Genomic DNA, 23,975 nt, shown 5'->3' with positions numbered 1-23,975 from the left:
TTGGAAAAGGGATGTCTGCACAGCAGCGCGTGGAAAACACATATTTATCCAAACTTGGGCGAAGCGGGAGAAGAAAAAAACGACGCTAGTAAAGAATAAGCAGAGAGTGTAAACGAGATAAACATCATTGTTAGCAACGTAAAATGGGACAGATAAAACTATATTGCTCGAAAACACTGATACGATTTGCTCCCACTTCTGAACTAGGCGAGTTGGTCTTTTTTCTTTCATTTTGGGTTCTAGGATTGCAAATATGTTGTTCGGGGTTAGTCGGTCGGGATATTTCCTGCGTTCTGGTGGAGCGTTTAGGTAGCCTACACACCAAAAAAATATGAGTTTTATCGTTGACGTAATTGCAAGCATGACAGAATTTAACAAACCGTAATTCACGAAATGACGAAATATAGGAATCAGAATATATTGGCTCAAATGGCACGTTCCCCGTACATAGTCGGAGATTTGTGCCTAAGAATGAACAGCGCTCCGTTTAATTTTACATGAAACCTATACATTACATGCGCAGTGACATACAATTACACTTGCTGCCATTCAGAACAAACGCTATATGTGGAGTAAAATTGCGTGATTTACGAAATTCAACGACATGTAAAATTAAAATCAAACTTAAAGGTCAGTCATTTTTGACGCTCGTATATGTCAGGGTCAGAAGACGTAAATTTACACTATTTTTTCTATATGTGTATAGCAGTGTTTGTTGCCGGTTTTTTTCTCGTTATCTGACGACGCTTCGATTCACACTAGTACCAATCTACTTAGCTTCTGACTGTCTACTAAACCAAATTGACCGTCATTAAAATGGAGCCGCATTTTGTAGAAACTATTTTGAAAACCTAACCCGTTGTCAAAATTATCACAGAAATCAGTCCTAAAGAATGTCCCACATCAAATTGCAGTACGGAAAAAACGCTGTAGAAAATTACCTAGTTGACCGATCCTTTTCAAACTTTCAGACAATGAAACATAACCCATTAGTAAGCTGTCGGCATATTTATTTCATTCAACTACAATACCACAACCGTACACTCGTACCTTACGCTTAATTCCACTCATTAGTTTCTGTAAAACATCTGGTTGCAGCTTCTTCTGTACGGAAACCCACTTTTTCTTCATGTCTTTCTCAGATCTAACCTCCCTGGGATACTACATAATTGCCCAGTATTATTCGATGGATCTTAGTTCCGGTGTTGGGGGTGGGGGGTCCATGTCCATGTCGATAGTGGTCCCGTTGGGTTTGTACCATTCCAGAACAAAATTTTAATAGTGGCGCGAAGCTAAATTTTGCCACAAAATCTTAGGGCTCTCGTGTTGCATCAACAGAGAAAGCAGACGCTTCTGTAGGCACTCCTTGAGGTAGATCTGCCCGTTTATAGTACCGGTAGTCACAAAGGGCAGATCGCTTGCCAAATCATGCATTTATTGGCAAACTTTTAATGTTTCTGCTGCCTTACTTCCTCCGGAATATCAAACTTGTGCTGGGCGGTGAACAATAGCAGTTCCGGAAGCTGCCAGAAGTCCGCCTTGACGTAAGTCAAATCTGGATGTACAGTTACCGAGCCCGTAACTTTCCCACCGTATTTTTTCGTTCGTCACGATTTTGAGGCTTCTGCACTTTATACGTATGCAGTCTCTCCCGGTCCTTGGCTCTCTGAACGAAAGACACTCTGATAGTTCTGATATTTTTGGACCATTTGCAAAGAATTCTCTGAACTGGAAAGCATGTATACTGAAGGCGTCAGAGAGTTAAGCGATACGCCATCGGTTTTTGAAACAGTGTCGCCCACGATTCTTACCCTCCGGATTTTATTTAGGTTTAATATTGGCAACAACAGAAGATACTCGTTCTTGTGAGGCTTGCAACTCTTTGTCCGACAGCTTTCTGACATACCTTCTATCGGAAGTAATCTATCTTCTTTACTTTTTAACGACATTCAATTAGCTAGAGATTACTGAGCTGGGAAAGTTATGAAAATTTAGTTCGGTTTTCACGGCAAAGAGGGACAAGTCTTTCTCTACTAGGAGGCATGTTGGTAGACTTGAGTGATTCGTAGTTATGCCTACTAAGCTTATGCCAACAGAAGACAAAAAAATAGCCTGCATGATTTTAAACCTGTTTCTAATGACCCTGCCACTTCTAATTTTCCGATCTGTATATTTCTCATCCTTGCTCTCACTTGAGCACTATGTTTCTAAATTTTCATAACTTTTCCTACCAAGTAATCTCTAGCTAATTGAATATCGTTAAAAAGTAAAAAAGAGAATGTGATTATTTATTAGTCGAAATAAAAAGGAAAAAAATATTCTACCTTCGCTCGCAATTCTTGGCCTAACTCCGTCTGTTTCTTCGTCCTGACCTCTACAGGCAGTGAAACTGCCTTAAAACAAAAGATGTGCTGCTAGGCAGTCGAATTTTCATAGCATGGTCTGTCATGCAGTAAAGATATTTCTCTCCCTTCTGTAAACTTGGATTGCTACAAGAACGTGTCTGAGTTTTATGGCTATTTCACACAAAAGCTCCTTCGATGAACGAAACTCCGTGAATAATCCAGCCGAGTCGCGTTTTGGTTGCAATCGGCTCGTACATCATACTTTGACGAAAACACAAACTTTGCATTGTCTTTTAGGTACAGAGGGAGCGGCCTCGAAAATTGTTTGTTTCCTTATAACCTTTTCTCTAAGCTTTTTAAGCTTGACATGTTCCACAAAGATGTTTCATAGCAATTCGTAAGATTGTCAAATGCAGAAACGCACTATTAATTATCACACAAAGTTTTAGTTAATTAACTATAGTGTTTGTTTCAAAGCAAAATTGCGAATTTTTGCAATTTTGTTTTGAAACAAACATTACTTTATGCTCAACTAACTTTTAAAAGGAGAAAATTGGTCTTAGTTTACATTTAGAAAAAGAAGGAAATGCTACCAAACGACCATTTATTTTCGACTGTAAATTTGCATTTAGCAACGGAATAGAAGGAACATCTTTAATCAATTTAAAATTGATAAACGATTATCATCAATTCAAGACGACTTTTTACAAAGTTTTGTTCATCTATCTGCATTTATTGGTTCATCCTGCACACTAATGTGATTTTTCATTAAAAAACCCCGGGGTGGTGGATTGCACTGGTGTTGCATTTTCTAGCAGAACAGCAGGCCACTAGACGTGTTTCATTCCCATTTCTGCTAGAAAGTGCAAAACCAGTGCAATCCACTGCCCCGGTGTTTTTCAATGAAAAACGACATAACATACCGTGTCATGTCTATTTGTCTGTGCTTAATTCACTTGTTGAATTATTACACATAATTTGTAGAAGATACGACAATTTACATTGTAGTCTTACGTCTAGGAAGCCTACTAAGTTCGACAATCTCCCGTTCGATAATCTAAGTGTCAAATGTAGTTTACTCTCTGCTAGCCAAAAAAACCCGAAGAAAATTACGCGAAAAAGAAAGCTTCATTCTCGTTGACATCCTACAAACTCAAGGTTCAGTTTAATTTTAGAAAACAATTACATAAAATCAGTACCTCACAAGAGGATCATGAATGTTCACCGTACCTAAATACCACTGTTCAACCCTGCCCGAACAGCTGCCAATAATGTGATTATCAGCTTTGCCAAACAAGCAACCGTTGACTTTTCACTGCTCACCGACCGCGTCAACATCCGCAGCGTTGTTTGTGACTAGACTGTAAATGTATTATCAACATACCTACATACCTCCCCACGGGCAGCAGGGGATGATTTTTTTGCTTGTTTAGAAGTGTAACCAAAACAACGGACCACTCGATCGAAATTCGATGAGATTTTCTCGGTCAGTTCTCCACACCGCCAACATGTCAGTGCTAATTTTTCGCTCAATTGCCCCTCCGGTTTTCCTCAATTTGTCGCTTTTATTGCATCGACGGAGATGGGTGAAAAAATGCATGACATAGTTTTATCTAAAATTAAACCGACCTAAGCTAACGGCGGATGGGGACGCAGCAGGCGAATCGCATTTCCCGATTACTCGAAAATAAAATCCCATCCGTCGTCCGTCGCGGTATGCCGTGCCAATGATGATCACTGAACAGTTTGCTGTGATGGCATGCTGATTTTTTACTGGCCCTGGTGGAGTTGTTTAACACGAGAACCGATGTGTGATACGAGCCATGTTGGAATTTAAAGTGCGCGCGTGCGAACTCCAGCCACACTCAGCGCTGTGTTCCGTCGGGAAGAACGGGATGGAGAAGCTATACAATCATGCAGGGATGATACATGTGTTGAGCTTAATTGAAATTTATAGAAAATGTCAAAAGCTTTCCGTCGTCGTCGTTCTCGTCGTCGCTCTAGTCGGCGTCGTCGCGTTACTCACCAAGGACGATGGAGAAAGTTTTTCTTGTAGTAGTAGCTGTAGAACCACTATTAAATCTATTGTTTCACATTCATTTTTATGGCCCGTGAGTATGTCCCGGCTGGCTTCAGGTTTTGAGCGTCGGAAGTAAAGCGAAGACGGAATTTATTAAGGAAAGCTGATGCTGCCGGAGGAGCATTCGGTGAAGACAAGCAGTGACTTTTCCTGTGCGAAAGGAAAACTTTTACTCCACCGGAAAATGAATTTAGTTTCACGCTCGTTCCGTCCTTGTTTTAAAATGTTTCTCTCCCTCTTCTGACCCCCCCCCCGCGCTGTACAACCTCTCGCACGTGGAATTGATGTTGTCTGAGAGAACAGCCATTTGGTGGTCGGCACTGCTCGGGGTACAGATCTGAGCTTCGCTGGGAGGGATTTTAGTTCAGTCTGTCGGGAAAATAGGTTCAGCAAGAAACTTTTAGATGAAATTCTTGTTTCCTCTGCTAGCAGGCTGTCTCGTTCTTTCAGCTGTTGTCTGTTTGCTTGAATAACTTGAATAATAATCAATAGCATTAAGCAAAGGAACGAGCATGGTATACTGTTTGTATTAAAGGCGAACTTTGACAACTGTTGTGCAAAGTTTTGCTAGGCGTGCTTGTTTTTGATTTGCTGTACAGATTCTCTGGAAGTAGTTTGGTGTGATTTGCATCTATTTTACGGTACGGTTGTCGTGAGCTACTTTAAAACTTTATAGTTTGTGTGAAGGTGAATTGAGCTGACGCTAGAATATATATCTCTGTTTACCTCTGCCTGCTTTGACCAATTATTCCATCTCAAATATCCGACATTTGGTGTGAAAATAATTCACTTCAGTAGGCTATTTTTCTGCCATAATAGTATTCATTTCGCATTAATTATAATGATTTATGGCTGTCAGTCCGCAGCAGCTGATGTCCTTCGATGGACATGTGTACACGGCCCAACGGTGGTGAGATGGGACGATGATGATGATATCGAACCGCAACCCAGATGAAAATTCCCTGCTGTTTTAGCCTGGTTAGTACTACCCGATGGGGGTAAAATCGGTTTCACTCTCTGGCTGTTATGCAGTTGTCAAACGATGGACTTGGTCAAATAAAGCAGAAATAAATGATTGGATAATACTAAGTTAGGAAACTTTGTAAAGTACACAAAAAAGGATATGTCAATTTAAAGCTCCATCAATCATAGAATTTTTCTGAAGGAACATGTTTAGAGATAAATTGGATATATAATTGTTAGTTAAAAATTTTCCTTATATTTCTACAGTGGGTTGAGTGTTTTACGCGCATTTGATGACCCCTGGCTAATCATCGAAGTAAACTGGGCAGCATAACGCGCCCGATCGTCTCAATGGACACAAAATGACATTCATTTGCGATTATAATAACTATATGTACATGCATGTTAATGGTGTGTACGCGTGATATGTGTTTTTATTACCCGGTATTTTTTACGCTCAGGCTTTCTAAGCCTGCACCTACCGGGCAAATTGCAGCCTTGAGTATATACGAATGGAAAAAGTGCACTATCTCTTGAACACAAATTACCTGCTGCGCTAACCCAGTACCCCGTCTTTCCCATCTAGTAGGCACCGATGCCGCTCGTAACTTGGTGACAGTTATTATCAACCAGTATTATTATTGGCGTCGTTAATTAGTAATTTCGATAATTATTTAATTGTTCGATAACGAATGTTTGCGGCAGTTCGTGCTTAGGAACTTTGCAAATTCAATTTACGGCTTGTATGTCAGGTTGTCGAAATTTTGAATAAACAGATGCGGCCACTATGGTTTAAAAAAGAACTGCATTGAGTTGCACTACGAAACATGAATCACATTAAGCGACATGATTAATGGCGGACACAGGTTCAAGCATTTATTCAGCACACCTAGGGTGTGAAATCGATCACAAACTTAACGTTACCGGAGGTTAGTTAGGAGGACGGTCAGCTGGATGATAGCCGGAACTGAAGGGTTTCAAGATCTTGTGTCAAATTTGATTTGATACTCAAATATGGAATGATTTAAGAAAATTATAATCACCTGTCACCAACGTATCAATCGAATGCGTTCGTTGGGTCGAAGTTATGGGTTCAAGCTGTGTGTTTCGACTGTACTGATATTTACATTCAAGTTAAACAGGGCTTCTCCCGTGAAAGAGGTTTTTACGACTTATCTTTATATGTGGATTAAAAAAAACTGTACATTGCATTGCCAATTGAATGTCGTGATAACATGAAACATATGATATGCGAGTATTCCAGGCCCGTCGGCAGAATTGTGCTTAGGAAGAAACTTAAAATTTATTGCATAATGCATTCTGATGATATTAGGTGACCGACCAAATAGTCATGAAAATTAAATTTCCAAACAGAAGGGCGGTTGAGGCTAAAAGTTCAAATAATATGCTCCCACACACAGACAATACTACGATCTATCGTTTAAATAATTAGTTTGAATGTGATTTTTGTAACCAACAACCAGTGCACATTTAAAAATTCAAGGAATGAAAGCACCAATGGTATATTAATCCAGAATGTCGCTAGTAAATTCAAGGTAAATTTTTGCTTCATCCAGAAAATCATGAAACGTTCTAAACTATATTTGTAAAAGGTGCGAAACCCCTATCCAAAAACTTTACAAGGAAATACTTATCAAGACGCATGGCTTAGTAATGAAGTAATGAAACTTACGAACGTTACTATCGAAATCCGTCAATTCTCTAGATGCAACTCTTCTCATTTATAAGGAAGCATAACGAAAGGGGGGGGGGGGAACATCGTAATTGGTAAATCGATTGCCTTGAACGCAGCGCACCTGGGATCGATTCCCACTCCCGCTTATAGGGTTGGAGATTCTCCTGAAGCAGTATTTCTAACCCGAAAAAATTGACGAATAAATTTAAGAGTCAAACTTCTTTAATCCGTTATGGTCTGATCTGGTGCCCTGTCACTACGCTCAGAACCTCCTGATTAAAAATGATAAAAAGAATTACACAAATTTTAGCAGGTGAGTTTAAGCGAAGTTGAATATTGAAGATCTGAAATTTCTACAAACCTTCAATTGGGAGTGTAATATTGAGATAGGATTGGGTTATTAAATACTTAACCCTAGAACGTTTACACCCTAGAACATTGCACTGGGGTACAAACGTACCCCACGCGTTTGATAGCAGTTTTCGCACGTAAAAATGCAAATAAAAGAAATGTATAATACATCATTTCCTTCGTTTTTTAATTGCGTGAACATTTATGTAAGTGAAAGTACGGAATTTATTGAATCAATGATACATAAATCGCTGTTTTGACTTTTTTCACAAAAATTGCTATAACTTTGCGAATTTTCAACCGATTTGAAAAAAATCAAATCATTCTAAAAGTTGAAAGAATGGTCTAGAAACGGCATAAAATTGAGTTTCGATATTTTTAAAAAGTGTAATAATTTGGAAGAGTGATTGTTTAAAAATCGGGTTAAATACCACAAAATGAAGTGTAAATCGAAATGAAAAAAATATTTCTGACCAATAATACATTAGTAACACGCAACGTTACTGTTACAGCAGTTACTGTGTGCAAATTATACTTGCAAGCCATTATTTTGAAAAACTATACACAATAAAACGATAAAAATCAGCAAAAATAAGAACGATTTTTTTCTACTATAAAATTGAATTAAAATAATTGAATAAATGATCAAAAACGATTATATAATACTAATTGTTACTTACGTAGTAAAACAACCAGTATTTGAACACCTGCTTTCACGAAGGCTATAGCAATCTGGCTATACCACCTTTTCCTACTCTTACTAGGAACTCCTAAATTGAATTATTATTAGAGTTCCAGGTCGGTAAATGCCGAATTCTCGTCTTCACATGGCTCCAAAGAATGCTGAATTTATACCCCAGTGCAACGTTCTAGGGTTAAACTTATTTAAATGGCACAAATTCGCTTAGCTTTTACTTTTCTTCCTTTTGCAAACGCTGATCATCAGGGTTGGATGAGATGTTCGGCATGTCGAAAAAAGCTGTACCATTGGTTGGATTACTGGGTAGTTAAGGATTTTTTATCAAAATTTTTAGACCTCAAAACTTGATTTTTTTAAGAAAAACTTTCCATAGAAAAATTATATTATTTATTTAACTAATCGGTAAGGTACGAGGAACACTCCTATACTAGTGAAATTTTTGGAGGCGATACTTTCCTGCGTGTTCCAGGATATGAACGTATGGTCGTGTTCACACGTGCAACTTTTAAAATTCAACCAGCTGCAACATTTTAGTCGCGTTTCAGATTGAATATTGAATACCATTTGGAAAGGACTTTCTCCGTGCATCTTTCGAATCGTACAATTGCTGCGATTTGAACTTTTCGATGCTTTTATCACATATACGCGGTGTCTGATCGTGTAGTCGTATTTCGATTCGTCACTCTAAAACTGTCACTTGCAACAATATATTGCAAGCTGCTATATTTCGTTTGAACACGACCAATAAATGTTTCTGGGTTGCTATTAATTTCTTCTGATGTATAACCGGAGTAGATATTCAGATTTTTCTTCCGAGTCTGCATCAGATTAATCGTCGGAAGCAGTATCATTCACATCTTCTTCCTCGCTTTGCAAATCAGTTTCGGAATCGTCTGCTGTTGAATTTGTTCGAATTTCTTCCATTATTTCAGATTCTTTGAGACGATTGAAAACATGTGCATATCGTCTTATAGCCATTTCAATTTTTTGTTACTTTTAGATCTTACAATTTAAATAATTACGACAACTATAACACAAAGAATAGACAACAAAAATAGACAATAACGACAGAGTTAGGTTATGTTGTATCCAAATAATTGTCAAGTAGACCACAGTGGGTGAAATAAAAGTATTTACCTAAAAATATGACACACGTCATTATCGTATGCTAGTTTTACATTTCTTATAAAAGAAATGTATAGAATTCGCTCACTTTCAAGATTTTTTTCTTATAGGAAAAGGTAAAAAGATAAAATCAATCAAAACATGAAAAAATTCCAACTAATATGAAGATGAACTCATCAAAATGTTTTTTTCAGATAAATATTAATGTATAAAACTCGTGGTATTCCTAGTAAATATTGCATGCACTCCGGGCCTGCCAGGCCCGGCTTGCCTTTTTGTGCATGTAAAAAATTCAAACATAGCTGCGCATTACTCCATAGATGAAAATTTCACAATTCTTTATTTTTGTTATAGATTTCAAAGCTACTTATCAAAATTTCCATGCCCAAGCTTATATTGCATACACATTTTTTGCAACTACAAAATTGTAACGTGCCGGGCCTCTGAAACCCGCTTGCCTTTTTGATGGTTAAACGCTGCAGGTATAATTTTGAAGACCCTCACACAATTAAATCATTATGCAAGATTGAAATTTGAAAGATTGAAAGATTGAAAGATTGTCTGGGAAAGGATATGCAACCAAAAATAGTTCGCCTAGTTCCTAAGGACAAGGATCTCTCATCTCTAAGCTTCATCACCTTCAAAGTTGGCGTTAGCAAATCATGCAGAGATAAGGCTCTGTCCAAAGACTCTTGGCCGGAGAACATCTACTTTCATGAATTTGTGACCAATTCAAAAATTCAACGGCCTATCATCAGGATTGCTGCGGAGAAGAATCCATCTGGTGGTGGACAGTAGCGCCAAGCTATCCCGGATAAACTCGTCTGTCTAACTTCATGTTCCTCGGTGAGCGACCTCGGACTGCCTGACGAATCGGCAACTTCTTCTGTGTCAGGTAAAGCCAAGAAGGGTATATGTCCTTCCGAAGCACTTCAAGATGCTGCACACCCTCAATGTAAATTTCACTTACAGTCTGCTGATGAACACAACTCAATCGACTCTACCGCTCCAGTGAACCTCCAATGTCAAAATTATAATTTCGATCGCATCGCATCTGTCCGCTCAGGTAAACATTTGAATAATATATGTCCTTCCGAAGCTACACGTGATACTGCGCACCTTCAAGTATGCCTCCCGTTGCAGTCAGCCGCTGGACACAACAGTTATGACGCAGTCATTCCCTCCGCATCGCAGCTTGTTCCCCTTCCTGACAACGGTACATCCTGCTCTCCCCGCCCTATTTGCGGTGATAGTGATCATCGAGCCCGCAGTCCTGAAACTTGGTATGCGGCACGACACCTCTCACATGACACTGATGGTTTGCGGATTTATTATCAGAACGCGAGAGGGTTTAAGACGAAAATTGATGACGTGTATTTAGCTGCTGTGGACGGTGACTACGATGTTTGCGTCTTCACCGAAACATGGCTCGATGCGCGGATAACATCAGTGCAGCTTTTCGGCGATGCTTACACCGTATACCGTGCGGATCGAAATAGTGGCAATAGTATTCGCGGACGTGGAGGAGGAGTTTTGATTGCTGTTTCCACCGCATTTGCCTCATGTGAGATTGATGTAGGCAATTTAACCAGTGTTGAGGTTGTTTGGGTTAGAATTACAACTCCATCGATGAACTTTTATATTGGTGCTGTCTATATTCCTCCTGAAAAGCGACTCGACTGCAATATCATGCAACTTCACATGGATGCTGTGAATAACGCTTCTTCACAAGCTGGCGCGGATGACGTGATGATTTCAATCAGCCAGGGCTCATTTGGGTGCCGTCACGACACGGATACGCTTACCCAGATCCGATTGCTTCGACAACCAACATCGCCAGTCGTTTGCTACTGGATGGATTTGCTTTCAACGGACTAAGTCAAGTAAGCATGATTCCTAACCACCAATCACGCTTTCTGGATCTCGTCTTTGTTAGTGAAACTATTATACCTGTATGTTCCGTCAATGAAGCATCCAGCGTGATTGTTCCACTTGACAACTTTCATCCCGCGCTTGAAATCTCAATTGGCACTATTCGATCAGTTCAGTATGTTGAATCTCTTTCTGTCGACCGTCTCAACTCAACAAAACTGATTTTGTAAAGCTGCGCAGTTCTCTGTCGCTAATTGATTGGAGTGTACTGCATGCCCAAGTGAGTGTTAATGCTGCAGTTGCCATCTACAAGCGACTACTACTGAACTGTGTTGAGACCTCAGTGCCTAAATGTCAGCCTCCTAGCAAGCCGCCCTGGTCAAACAGCTCTCTTCGAAAGCTAAAACGTACTCGAGCAAAAACCCTACGTGCGTACACAAATCGACGGAATCCTCTTTCTAAGCGCATGTTCACTTTAGCCAGTAATGAGTATCGTTGTTACAACAAGCTTCTGTACAAACGCTATGTACACCGCATCCAGAATAATCTGCGCCGAAACCCGAAGGGCTTTTGGTCATTTGTCAACACGAAGCGAAAAGAAACTGGACTTCCATCAAGGATGCTTTACGACGGCGAAGAAGCTACGACAACTGTGGCGAAATGTACGCTGTTTGCCAGATTCTTCTCGAGTGTTTTTTCAACTGACTCGCCAACCGCAATCGAACTCCAAAATGCCTCTCGTGACGTTCCTGCTTGTGCTGTTGATTTTGATGTGTTTACTGTCTCTGAACAAATGGTTATATCTGCAATCCGGAAAACCAAGTCATCTTATGCACCTGGCCTCAGTGCTATACCTTCAACTGTATTGAAAAAATGTTCGGACTTACTTGTAACACCACTTGCGTATATTTTTAACCTATCGCTTCAGCAGCAAACGTTTCCTGAGGATTGGAAATGCTCAGTAATGTTTCCGGTATTCAAGAAAGGCGACAAACGCAACATAGCGAACTATCGCGGAATCACTTCGCTAGGAGTCGAATCTAAAGTGTTTGAATCAATTATCAACGAAGCGTTGTTTTCTGCTTGTCGACACTACATTAGCGCATCCCAGCACGGATTTTTCCCAGGACGTTCAGTCGAGACGAATCTCGTCTGCTTTACGTCATTTTGCACAGAACAAATGTCTAAGAAATTGCAGGTGGATACTATTTACACTGATCTAAAGGCAGCTTTTGATAGAGTTAATCATGAGATACTGATAACAAAGCTTGATAAGCTAGGGTGTTCTACTAGATTCTGCCATTGGCTTCAATCCTACCTTGTGCACCGTGAAGTCGTTGTTCAAATTGGCGATATTGTTTCAGAATCCTTTTTCAACACTTCCGGAGTTCCTCAAGGTAGTACGCTAGGTCCACTACTTTTTTCACTGTTCGTGAACGATGCGGTTTTCGTTCTAAGCCGTGGAGGAAAGCTGTTTTTTGCCGACGACTTAAAATTTTTTCTTGTTATACGGAATGAAGCCGACTGCCGTGAGCTACAGCATCTTATTGACACCTTTTATAGCTGGTGTGTAAGAAACATGATGGTCCTTAGCGTTGCAAAATGTTTTGTCATCAGCTATTATCGAACGAGAAATATGCTTACCTTCAACTATAACATCGCAGGAACTCAGCTACAACGCGTTGACCACGTGAAGGATCTAGGAGTCGTTCTTGATGAAAAGCTAACGTATACTCATCACGTCTCAGCGACCATCGACAAAGCTAATCGATTGCTAGGATTTATTTTCAAAATATCCAACGAATTTCGGGATCCTCTATGTTTCAAGGCTCTTTATTGCTCATTGGTGCGCTCACAGTTGGAATTTGCAAACGTCGTTTGGTGCCCTTATCAAGCTACGTTGAGCCTTAGGATCGAAGCAGTCCAGCGTAAATTCATACGATATGCGTTACGTGAATTGCCGTGGAACGATCCATTAAACCTGCCACCGTACGAGGACCGTTGTCGTCTTTTAGGACTTAATACTTTGACACGCCGGAGACATGCAGCGCAAGCTACCTTCGTGTCAAAGATTCTGCTGGCTGAATATGATGATCCGGAGCTACTAGCGCAAATCAATCTCTACGCGCCTACCCGCTCTCTTCGCCCTCGAGCCCTACTGCATTCTGAAATGCGCAGCACCAACTACGCTACAAATAGTCCAATTTTAGCAATGAGTCGTCGCTTCAACGAGTTTGCTGAAATTCTTGACTTCGTCATGAACTCTTCGCAGTTTCGTCGTCGTGTATTGTCATTATTTTAATTATGTTTAGTTTACCTAAGTTAAGTATAGTTCATTAAGACAAATTGTCAGTTGGACTTTTTTTTATACAAATACAAATACAAATACAATGCATACGTCAGACCAATTTTGGAATTTCGCTGGGTAGCATGGAATCCATACACTGTCCTGTACGAAGAACGCACAGAATCAGTCTAAAGAAATTTTCATTTGTACGTATTTCATAAACTGGCATTCCCTTGTCCATCGTATACAGCACGTATGCTCATCAACATCCCAACACTCACAGAACGCCGCGAATTTGTCATGCTTTACTATATCAACGGCATTATTTTTCAACGTTCAAAATCCCATCATCTGTGAACTTTGAAGTGAATCCCTATTCCTGGATATTAAGGGTCTACGGAATCAAATTGCAAGAAAAGGTTCGTCCAAATACACCCATTCAAACGATCGTTTCCAAACTGTCAAGGTATAAAACAACACATATGATTAAATTTTTGTCATGTTCGTCTTATTCTATTTCATGAGATGCATGTACTTTACTCTTAACATTGCTGATAACGCCTTGTAGAACTTTTTTGTATGGAATTCTATTTTTACTCATTTCTGCTTCCGATTTAACTTCCTAACAATGCTTCCGGAGTGCATGTATTTGACATGCACTAGATCTCCTTAGCCTTGAACCACTCCAGAACATCTTTCGGGTACCTACTGGCATGAGGCTAGATCTGGTCAGAAAAAAAAGTAGGGCCATCGTAAGACCTCAGAAGTGGAAGTAGATGCTTCACAAGGCCCTTTGAACGTTCGGGTTGTCACGAGCGGGGTGCCCCGCTTTCCCCATGAGTAAATTGTCTCCCAAATCTAGTTTTTCACGTTTTTAAGTATTAAACGAATGTTTTTTTTTTCTTAAATGCGGTTTTTTCGCCACGCCTTTCACTGAACTATTGGGATTCCAAGCTTTCACTACACGAGTGTGACCTTTCACACCATACTTTTTTCCTTCTTATCGATAGCCAAACGTTCCATTTAAAACCACAACTTGTACCGTTTAAAACCACAAATTACCTTAGATTGGACCATTTCCAGTTTCTTGCTAAAGAAACGGTGAGCGAGATCCGGATTTTCTATCACCGTGCGCAAAATTTGTTACGCCGTAGATATTCTTTTGATTCTTTTTTAAGTGATGAAATTTTATTCCGTACACCTTTTATATACCCATGCAATGGATTCGACGTCTCTGCAATGCCATTTATAGTTCTTCTTTTCTTTCGTCACTTTTTAAGAAGAGCTAGCAGAACAGAGTATTCATGCAATTTTCTAAAGTCGCTCCAATGGCCATCTAACTAAATTTAAAAAAAAATCATCGTAAATTTATATTAGAAAATTGTCTTCTGATTGTTTGTTGATTTATCGCAAGTACATATATCGAAACCATCATCATATTAGTTAGTCTCGTTCTTAATCAGTTGAAAAAGATTTAGAATTAAGTTAAAAAATAGTGATTTTGGGGAACTTGTATTTGATACAAAAAATTAGATGTTATTTTAACGATGTTTGTCTTAACAATCCGAGTTCCCCTTGGTAACCGCTGTCGAAGCTACAACACAAGCGACAAGTGATCCATTAGCACTGTGCTCTATAGCTTGGTCTGGTAGACATAGAAAAGCTTTTTTCCGTGCTCGCCTGCTATGTTTAAACTTTTCATACGCGTTACATGCGGTGATTTTCATATCCAAAAGCATGCAAATTATCATATTTTATTAGCTATTAATTGCGCATATACACAGACCCGTAAGTCATATGCGCTCGTAGCTGTATAATTGGTATGCACTGCACAAAATGACGTTAGATTCTCCTGACGATATGAATGCAGGGTTCAAGTCGTCACAGAAATGTTTCAGTAGCCCTACAAGGTAGGCGGTGTTGAAATACAAATGTCGGTTGTGGGTGCCGACAATTCAGGTGACAGTCAACGAGAAAAGCTTTGGGATATAACATTCAGGTATAAGTTTAATTTTTCAGTTTGTTAAGTAAAGCATAGAAAAGCATTCAAATGAAAAAAAGTATTATTTGCATAATATACTACATATGTTCGGTGCTATTGGACAGTTGTATGTTTTCTTTGGCTTCAACGATATTTTGGAAGGTTTGAAACATGCTCATTGCTCTTCACTGGACATTTCTAAATTGTACCGAACATCAGACATAACAAACTACATCCCGGATCATGACAGGGCTGGTGCTAGGCGTGCTCTAAACTTTTATCGCGCCTTCCTTTCTCTATTCCAATACATAGTTTATAATGGAATCCTAACATAGGGTGGTGAGCCATTGTCCTCAACCGGTGCGTTTTCTTCTATGGCACTAATCTATGATCTAAGAAATAAACGGACATCTGTCTTAACCCTCCGGAAGTCGCGCAAATGCCCCACTGAACGAGCACCCGCAGGTACGCTAAGACGATTTCGCTAGATTTTCAGAGCAGCGTGCACTCATTGCACTAGCGCGACTTCCGGAAGGTTAAGAGAGTTAACTAAGAAATAAGTCAAATATAACAAAGCCAGCAAAACAGTAAGCAAACATACTTCGAAAAGATGAAACTATGATTTTTCTCAGTTTCGTTGACAACCATCGTTTTGTCTTAGTTCCCGAACCGCATCTTTGTGAATAATGTAGCGACGGGGCCCCTTCAAAAAGCACGACAAGGATATTTTGATATTGAGGTGTGGGAATGTTTTGGTAAATTATAGAAATAATTGAATAAAGAAAAATTTTATAATTTTCGCTAGAAAATTAAGTAGTACGCAAATAAAATTAGGTTTGAAGTTAAAGTCGCCCACTAGCAAGAACAGTAGGCGCTGTACTAAATATTGCGTCTTCATCAGTATATAGTACAGGTGCCTCACGGCCTACATGTTATTGAAGAATTCATGTCTATATTGACGTCACTCGTTGCCACTCTATGGGTACAACACAAATTAAAGATGATGAACCCTATACTTAATCCGAAGCAAAACTACTAGAAACCAAAAACTGCGAATGCGCACCATTTCCTGCACGTCTGTATTTGTACATTCATTCAGGGAAGGAAATGCAACATCTTTTCGTGCCTTTGATTATATATTATTACCAGTGCAAATATGTTTCCTCTGTTTATCGCTGCACTTTGTTATCAGATTATTTTGCTCAATTTACAACCGCTGAACATGACAAATCTAATGTATGTTGACTTTCCTGTCTATTCGATTCAACCGCAGTCGATACGGTCCTCGGTTGGTGCTCAAATAGCTTTCAACTAAAAATTAGAGGAAAGTGCATTAGCGGGAAATTAATTTTTAATCAACTTAATTGCACGAAAATTGCTACCCGAAGTGAGCGGTTAGTGCAACGAGGAAATTCTTTGCCTTCTCCGCGTGTAACCGAGTACGGGATTGCTCTCTACTACCGAGTAGTGGCAATCCGTAACATACCGAATAATCGGATTATACTTGCCAGATGACAGCCAGGTCGAAAGTTTGGGACGAAAACCGGACGGGATAGGCAGAAAAGCCAAGTAGCTACCACCGATATGGGTTTAATTAATTACACCTCATTATTGTTATTAATCTCGTTTTTGTATAATCGACACACGAATTGAGCGGTGGCTGCCATGAGTCCGCTCTGTGGTGGGTAAAACTGGCGTCGTCTTCGCCGATGTCGACATGTCTCCGCCGTCCGTCCTCGAGATGGTTGGCTTCAATGTGGTTCACGAGTAAGGAATTCTGGGCACCACTTTTCTGTTAAGCTGTCCTTATCTCTGATGAAGCTACCGTGGAGTCTGCGGAACCTTCGACAACAAAGCAAAGCAACGAGATCTCATGAATACAATTGAGATAACATCTGTATTTAGTCATGAATTGATACTCATTTAGTTAATCATACGAATATAATGCCACAGATCCAAACTGAAAGCGCAGCGTGAGGCAACCCCAAACGGCAGAAAGAGGCGATTCTCCCATGGTGGTCCAACCGAACGCCACCGCTATTGAGGCAGCGAATTTTCACTTTCAAATCGCAGGCCATACTGGCCAGCTACTGGAGTTTGCGTCCATCCGAACGAGGAAGAATGAAGATTGCTTCATTTGTCTTCTACATAACCCGAAACCGAATGCCGGCTGCTGGTGCCACTGCTGCTGGACGATTACAAAGGGGTTCTGCTAAAACAAATTACGATTGAATAATCTTTAGGATCTGCTATGGCTACTAGATTCATGCATATTATTTTTTGTTTTGGTTTAAAAACTGGTCCAGTGCTGGATTCATAGGTCACTACGATCGTTGGTGGCAGCAACCGTGGTTCTGAGCTTCTTTAACGTCGAAGATATGTGAGTGAAGATTATCGCTTTGCCACAGTAGTAGTATTAGTAGTAGTAGAGCGTGCCGCCAGGAGAGAAATGAAGTAGAGAGAAATATTGTAATAATTTGTTAAATGATGATGAATTTATTAGTCACGAGTTGACCTAAAAGAAATATTTCAAATAGAATAAATTATTCAGTTCTGGTTATAATTCATTCGAGGCAGAAAAAAGGCAACTATAAAGGCATTCGTGTGTATCAAGAGGCAAAACAGTACCCGTCGCGAAGAGAGCAAACAAATAAATAATTATTGTTGTTGTTATTTATGGGGTCTCCCTGTGTCGCCCCAACTCCCGAAAGTTTCGCTCCATGTTCCGCTGGGACGATCTCCGGAGGCTCGCATTTAGGCTACAAACGGAGAAGAGACATATTACTCTTATGATTTATTACAACGAATATTCAAAAAAGCACAGTAAGAAGAATATAAAGCATTTATACCATTCGCCATAGAGAAAGGCAGCCTCTTAGTGAACAGGGACAATTTGTCATTTTAATGATATTTACACTTCTCGTGTCTTCTTCCAGGTATGGCGCTGGTTATGATTTAGCGGCCCGCAGAAAGAATGCAACCCGCGAGTCAACCGCAACGCTGAAGGCGTGGCTCAACGAACACAAAAAGAACCCGTATCCGACCAAGGGCGAGAAAATTATGCTGGCGATCATTACCAAGATGACGCTGACACAGGTGTCCACCTGGTTTGCAAACGCACGCCGGCGGCTGAAAAAAGAGAACAAGATGACGTGGGAGCCCAAGAACAAGACGGACGACGACGACGACGCGATGGTGTCTGACGACGAGAAGGATAAGGACGACATGGATCCGGACAAGAGTCGTGATCATAAAGGTAAGACGATCAACTTTCTCAAAACTCGCGTAGCAAGTTCCGTTGGTATCCAACAGCGCAGGTCATCCATAAAAGCAAACCTGTAAACCATCATCTAACGTTCCTTAGCCACTTGATCTATTACAAAAATTACTTTTTTCTCACGGGAAAACTCTGAACCACCCTCACCATTCACGTTGCATGTTTACATTTCTTCTTATAACGACATTTCCTTCCTTCCTTTCATACAATCCCTGGCTGGCCTTGAGTCCGGAGTAAAGTCAAGGCATACTGTTATCCCCTGCTAAAATTGTATCAATAGCACAGAGCCGTGAAATGATTGCAATAATCATGAGCATCCTTATCATCAGCATCAGCATGAAGTTGGGCTGAATGATCCCTTCTGACTTTTCTTTCGCCCCTCACTCCTAACATAGCGGGATCAAGCATCATACAGTCAACCCCTGTGTCTCATCGTTGTTCGTAGTCGTTCCGGCTTGTTTGCACTGTGGATGAAACTGCACACTCATGCATAAGTCACGGATTCTGTTTCCCATAAGTCGTCGGTTATTACTTCTTTTGGGGGTTGTAATTTACGAGCATCTCAAGCATACGTTTCTAATCCTAAAGTCATTTATTACAATCATTGAAGGCGATCTGTTTTGGCACGTTGCGTTGCGTGCACGGGTAGTGACAATTAACTTGGGATGGCACACCGTGTGTCTCCACCGAAAGCGATACAAATGTGTGAGAGCTTCAGCGCTCCCAGTCGACGCATACACACCTTTTGCATAATTTCAGCAATGTTACGAAAGGTAAATAGTCGTGATTTCAATGTGTCTTCCAAACAGACACGCTATAAATATCATATTTTATTCAAGGCTGATACCCCGACCGAGGTTTCGCTTTCAGCTGAGCAAACATTCCAAACCTTCCGCCCGTGACGTCACAGAGTGCTCCTCCTGCGACGTTATATCAGCTGAAGCAGTCACGTCTTGTACAGATTCCCCCCTCCTACCTAGAACATCGAGATTCCGAGGGCTCCTTTGCACTCTGAAGTGGATAAAAAGGCAGCCGACGATGTCTCACTTAATATATCGACTTTATCACTTTCTCTCTCAGTGCGGATTGTACACCGTGTGTACGTCCGGCGGAAGGGAAACGAGGAACTTTCCCGCAAAAAGGATGGGTCATTTTTCTTCCGCGCGACTGAGAGTCATTTCAGCCTCTTTCCGGTCCACTTTTGTGGGTTTCCATGTGCAAACATGTGAACGAGAGTGATTCTTTTCCATTCTCTGCAGGAGGGTTGCTGTGTGAGAGTGAGACACATCCTAGTAAGCCGCGTCTTCACACGTTTCCTTCCGGACCACTGGGGGAAACGACCCATTTTGAAGAAGATAAAGCGGTTTTGTGTAATCTTCTTCTCGTTTACGGTAAGATTGATTTGTTATCGATTTTCCCCTTTGCCGGAAAAGCGGTTCGTTGCTGTTTCAGCAACCGTACCCCGATTGAATCTATAGGCAATTTATCAAAGATGTTTTGCCATCATCCGCCCCTTAACGGTTTGTCGCTTCACTGGGTTGATTGAATTTTAAAATGTTCCCCTTTCGCAGTGCTCTTCAGTCAAAAGGCAAGGAAAAGCAAGGATAGGATGCCGCATCCAGGTTCATTCAAATCAAGTTATAATAAAGTTTAATATTCTATTCAACTGTCCCTCTCACGGCAGGTTGGTTCTGCATGTGTCCTTAATTTAATTTGAATAATATAAAATCGCTTGAACCCATTCGGCGGTAGGCCGCACATTTCTCGCAAGGATTGATGTTGATATTTGATCGGTGATGGAGAAGCCGGTCATCAGGAATATTTAATTAATTGATGAAATCGGTCTGATTTTAATTAGTGATGAGTTTCAAATTGAGATGAATGTCCCGCCACTCGAAAGGACATGCGATGAAGAGATTCGATGGCCCCTTCGACCCTGCTAGGATAGGCGAGTTGAATAACTTTGACGAGATTGAATTTTAAAGGAAACAGCTGCTAATAGCGAGACTAATCCCCTGATGGCTTGGTTGAAGGAGAACGAAGGGACCTGCCTGTCAAAAATGTCAATCCCGAGTTCATTCCGGGCTGATGGAAAATCTGGTAAATTGAAAGCGAAAACTATACCTCCCCTGAGGTGTCAAAACGTTTCACTCATCCTGACACTTTGCTTGGCTGCGTTTCGTTATGGGAAGAGAAAAGGGGCGAAATTAAAATTTCTAACCAACTTGGAAAATGGACCATTTTGAGGCGTTCGTTGAAATTAAATCATTAGGCAACGTATAAATATATAAATGCGATAATAGAGCTAAGGCTAGAGTGCTAAGAGGAGGGAATTAGGATATCTGTATCATCTGTTCGCTTTTTCTTCCCGATTGCGTACGTATTTGGTTTGACAGTGGCGCGCTGTCCAAAGTGGCAGAACCGTTTTCCCTCACTCTGACCAACGAGGGGTGAGAATAAGTGAAAAATAGCGCCAGTAGGGTCGGTGCTTCGCAGACGAAAACTTGACTGACTCTTTGGCTCGCCTTGCTGGAGTTCAGGACTGGGAGGGAACCTGATAGACGTGGCTGTAAATGCACAGATTCCCTGCGGGCTTATGAAAGCCTCTTTATCAGGTTTACTGCTCTGGCGCGAAACCCTCTGCCCTCCGTCTAGTGTCGAATCCATGAATGTCTAAATAACAAGTGGCATTTTCACTTAACTTAATCGGATAATGGATATATTATCACGCACAGTCATCAAGATTCGAGTTTTTCTCGGGACTATCGGATGGAACGATAGGGACAATGTTTGCGATCAAGGGGAAAACCTTCCCTACAGTGGACCCAGCTGAGTATTTTGTTTCAACTGCAGTTAATTGAATGACGGCATCCAATATTGATGCTCGTACGGCTGAAAGTTGTTTCGTATGTGGTCGGCAACAATCAAGGGTTGCTATGTTAAGTGAATTGTCGAACGCTGTGCTGAGTCGAAAGCCTAACATTTATGACGAATCGCGATATCCGTAGTAGCGGAACTAAAACTTGCGTGGCGTTGGCCTTTTTTTTTTTCTAATGGATGGAATTTTGAGAAGCTCCATGTAGGTGGCGTTCAGCAATGAGATGAGATTGTTCAGTATTTGCAGCAATCCAGTTTATCACCATTTTTGTAAATTCGACGGATCACTTCTTTCATTCAATCCGATCTGGAATAAGTTTCTTTTACAAAACCTTTAAAATCAAACAGCGAAAAATTCTAGCGGCGTAATTATTTCTAAGCTGTCGTCGGCTAACGATCCCAATGAAATAATGCCACGGGATGTACAGAAAACAGGTGAGCATAGCTTTTGGTTAGATGCTTTATGACTGATTGCGGAACATTCACAGATATTGACGGATTTCTCAGTAAATATAAACAGACGAATATATACACCAAAGTTTCGGCATTTTTTCAAAGACAAATTTAGTCTTATTGTTTTGTCGGAATCGCTACTAGTTAACGATGGGAAAGTTAGTAGTTTTTCACAATTTATTATAATAGCAACGAAGGGAGTTTTTCGCAATCAGAATCATTTGCTGGCTCCCTTTGTCACGGAGTTAAATGTACACATCAACCGGTTCGGAGCGTCTGATTTGAAGATGGATTTTTTTATGATATTACCAAACATTTATTTGGGCAACGTTCACATATCGGAGCAAATCCAAAATTGTATCTTGTTTGGTGTACCAAAATATAACCTGAAACACATTAAAACTCTGCACAGTTACTTTCTGGAACTGACATGTCGTTCTGTCCGGTTGATCCCGTTATTGCTGAGAATCACCAACTTCTGGACAGTAGCCAGCTTTTTCATTAGATTTTAAGCTCCTATAGCGCCTCCAGCAGCTTCTTCAGAATTACTCTACTCGTCGAGAGCAGCACTGGGATCATTCTCGAAACCTCCTCCAATCTCCAAAAAACTATCAACTGCGCGACCAGTGGTCGATTTCTAGTAAGAAAAGCGTGAGCATTTTCCAAAATGTGGTTTAGTGAAACGGCTACGTTGATTTAGGTGACTTGTGACTTGACCAGTATATCTTGACGATTTCGATGTAAAAATTGGGTCGATAGAATGGGCGATCTCAGTAACGCTTGAAAAGGGCATTTTCCAGAACAGGCGTAGACAAGTAACGGTAGTTCAGAACTGTATTCGCCAAAAAACCATGTTGCAGCACTAATCGCTGGTGTATAATCTTAGTAATGTTGTTGTAAGGATCGGTGTAGGCTGCGTTGGCTAGTATGCGGCAGCCTGCTTTTGTGTGGTCGTGCGGGGATCTATTACCCGCTATATATCCTCGACTTCTTTATTACAAATATGTCTCTATCAATCAGGGCCGGTGTTACACTTTTACCACGAGTGGGTAGTAAGCATAGGGTGAGGGTAAAAGAATAGGGATTTGTCTCATTTTCGCAATACATACGCTTGCATTACATTTACATTAAATCACTTGCAGTGTGTTTGTGTAAATGAAGTTGTTGTGCATCGATATTTTCAATTGTGTACCCGAGCCATACGTGGCAGATTTCAAATTTATGAAAATGTCCAAAATTTTGAGTGGGTAATTACCCACTCGGTTATTTTCGAGTGGGTAGTACTACCCATACTACCCACGCTATCCGCCGGCCCTGCTAAAAAATTCTTGGCGGTATTACCCTGTTTCCTGAATGGCTATCGCCCTCGATCATTGACGAGAGTTCACATCGCTTGACCCACAGATTCGATGCAACCTTGTCGACGTATAGTTGCTCCAACTGTGGGGAGTGGGCATCGCGTACAGCCTTTTTCTTTCGTTCTACAATATTCCTCTCTGTAGTCTGTATATTACAGTGAAGGTTGTAGTTCGCTTGCGATAGGTGACGCTATATCGCAACCTAGTTGCGGTTCGCAACTCAAACTTCTTGGTGTACTCCATCTCGAATGGTACTTTCCACAAAGTATTCTCACAGCCATCTCACCAGAGCTACGCTTAGTGCCTGGATATCAACTATACCTTGTACCGCTTCATCCCGCGGCCCTGTGAACTTGATCAGTGCCAACTAAGGATGGCGGATCTTCCAGGTTAGTTTCGTTCCTTTTGATGACGCCCATACTGTAGGTGAAAACGGTGACAGCAAACGTGTTGAATGCTATGACACTATTCAGGAATTAACGGCCAGGATTACAGATTCGAACGGATGCATCAAGTATTGGGACGCCGGGCGGTTTTCCTCGAGCCGACAGGGGTTCCTCCAGACGATTTTGTAGTACGGCTCAGATACGGATCGGAAACACACCGCGTT

General features: G+C 40.8%; 1 protein-coding gene across 2 annotated transcripts in view; it reads left to right on the top strand.

Annotated features, from left to right (window-relative positions):
• The window catches only part of LOC131693507 (homeobox protein araucan), a 225,744-nt gene that overhangs the window by 183,757 nt on the left and 18,012 nt on the right, over positions 1-23,975 (top strand). For both annotated transcript variants that reach the window (XM_058981374.1, XM_058981375.1), the window contains one exon: positions 18,337-18,656. In XM_058981374.1, coding sequence (XP_058837357.1) covers positions 18,337-18,656 — 320 coding nt within the window. The remainder of the gene's footprint in view (positions 1-18,336; positions 18,657-23,975) is intronic.

Source organism: Topomyia yanbarensis, chromosome 3 (genome assembly GCF_030247195.1).
Source record: "Topomyia yanbarensis strain Yona2022 chromosome 3, ASM3024719v1, whole genome shotgun sequence".
Classification (NCBI taxonomy): domain Eukaryota; kingdom Metazoa; phylum Arthropoda; class Insecta; order Diptera; family Culicidae; genus Topomyia; species Topomyia yanbarensis.
The sequence above is the reverse complement of the archived record's forward strand: the minus strand, read 5'-3'. Positions and strand labels throughout refer to the sequence as shown.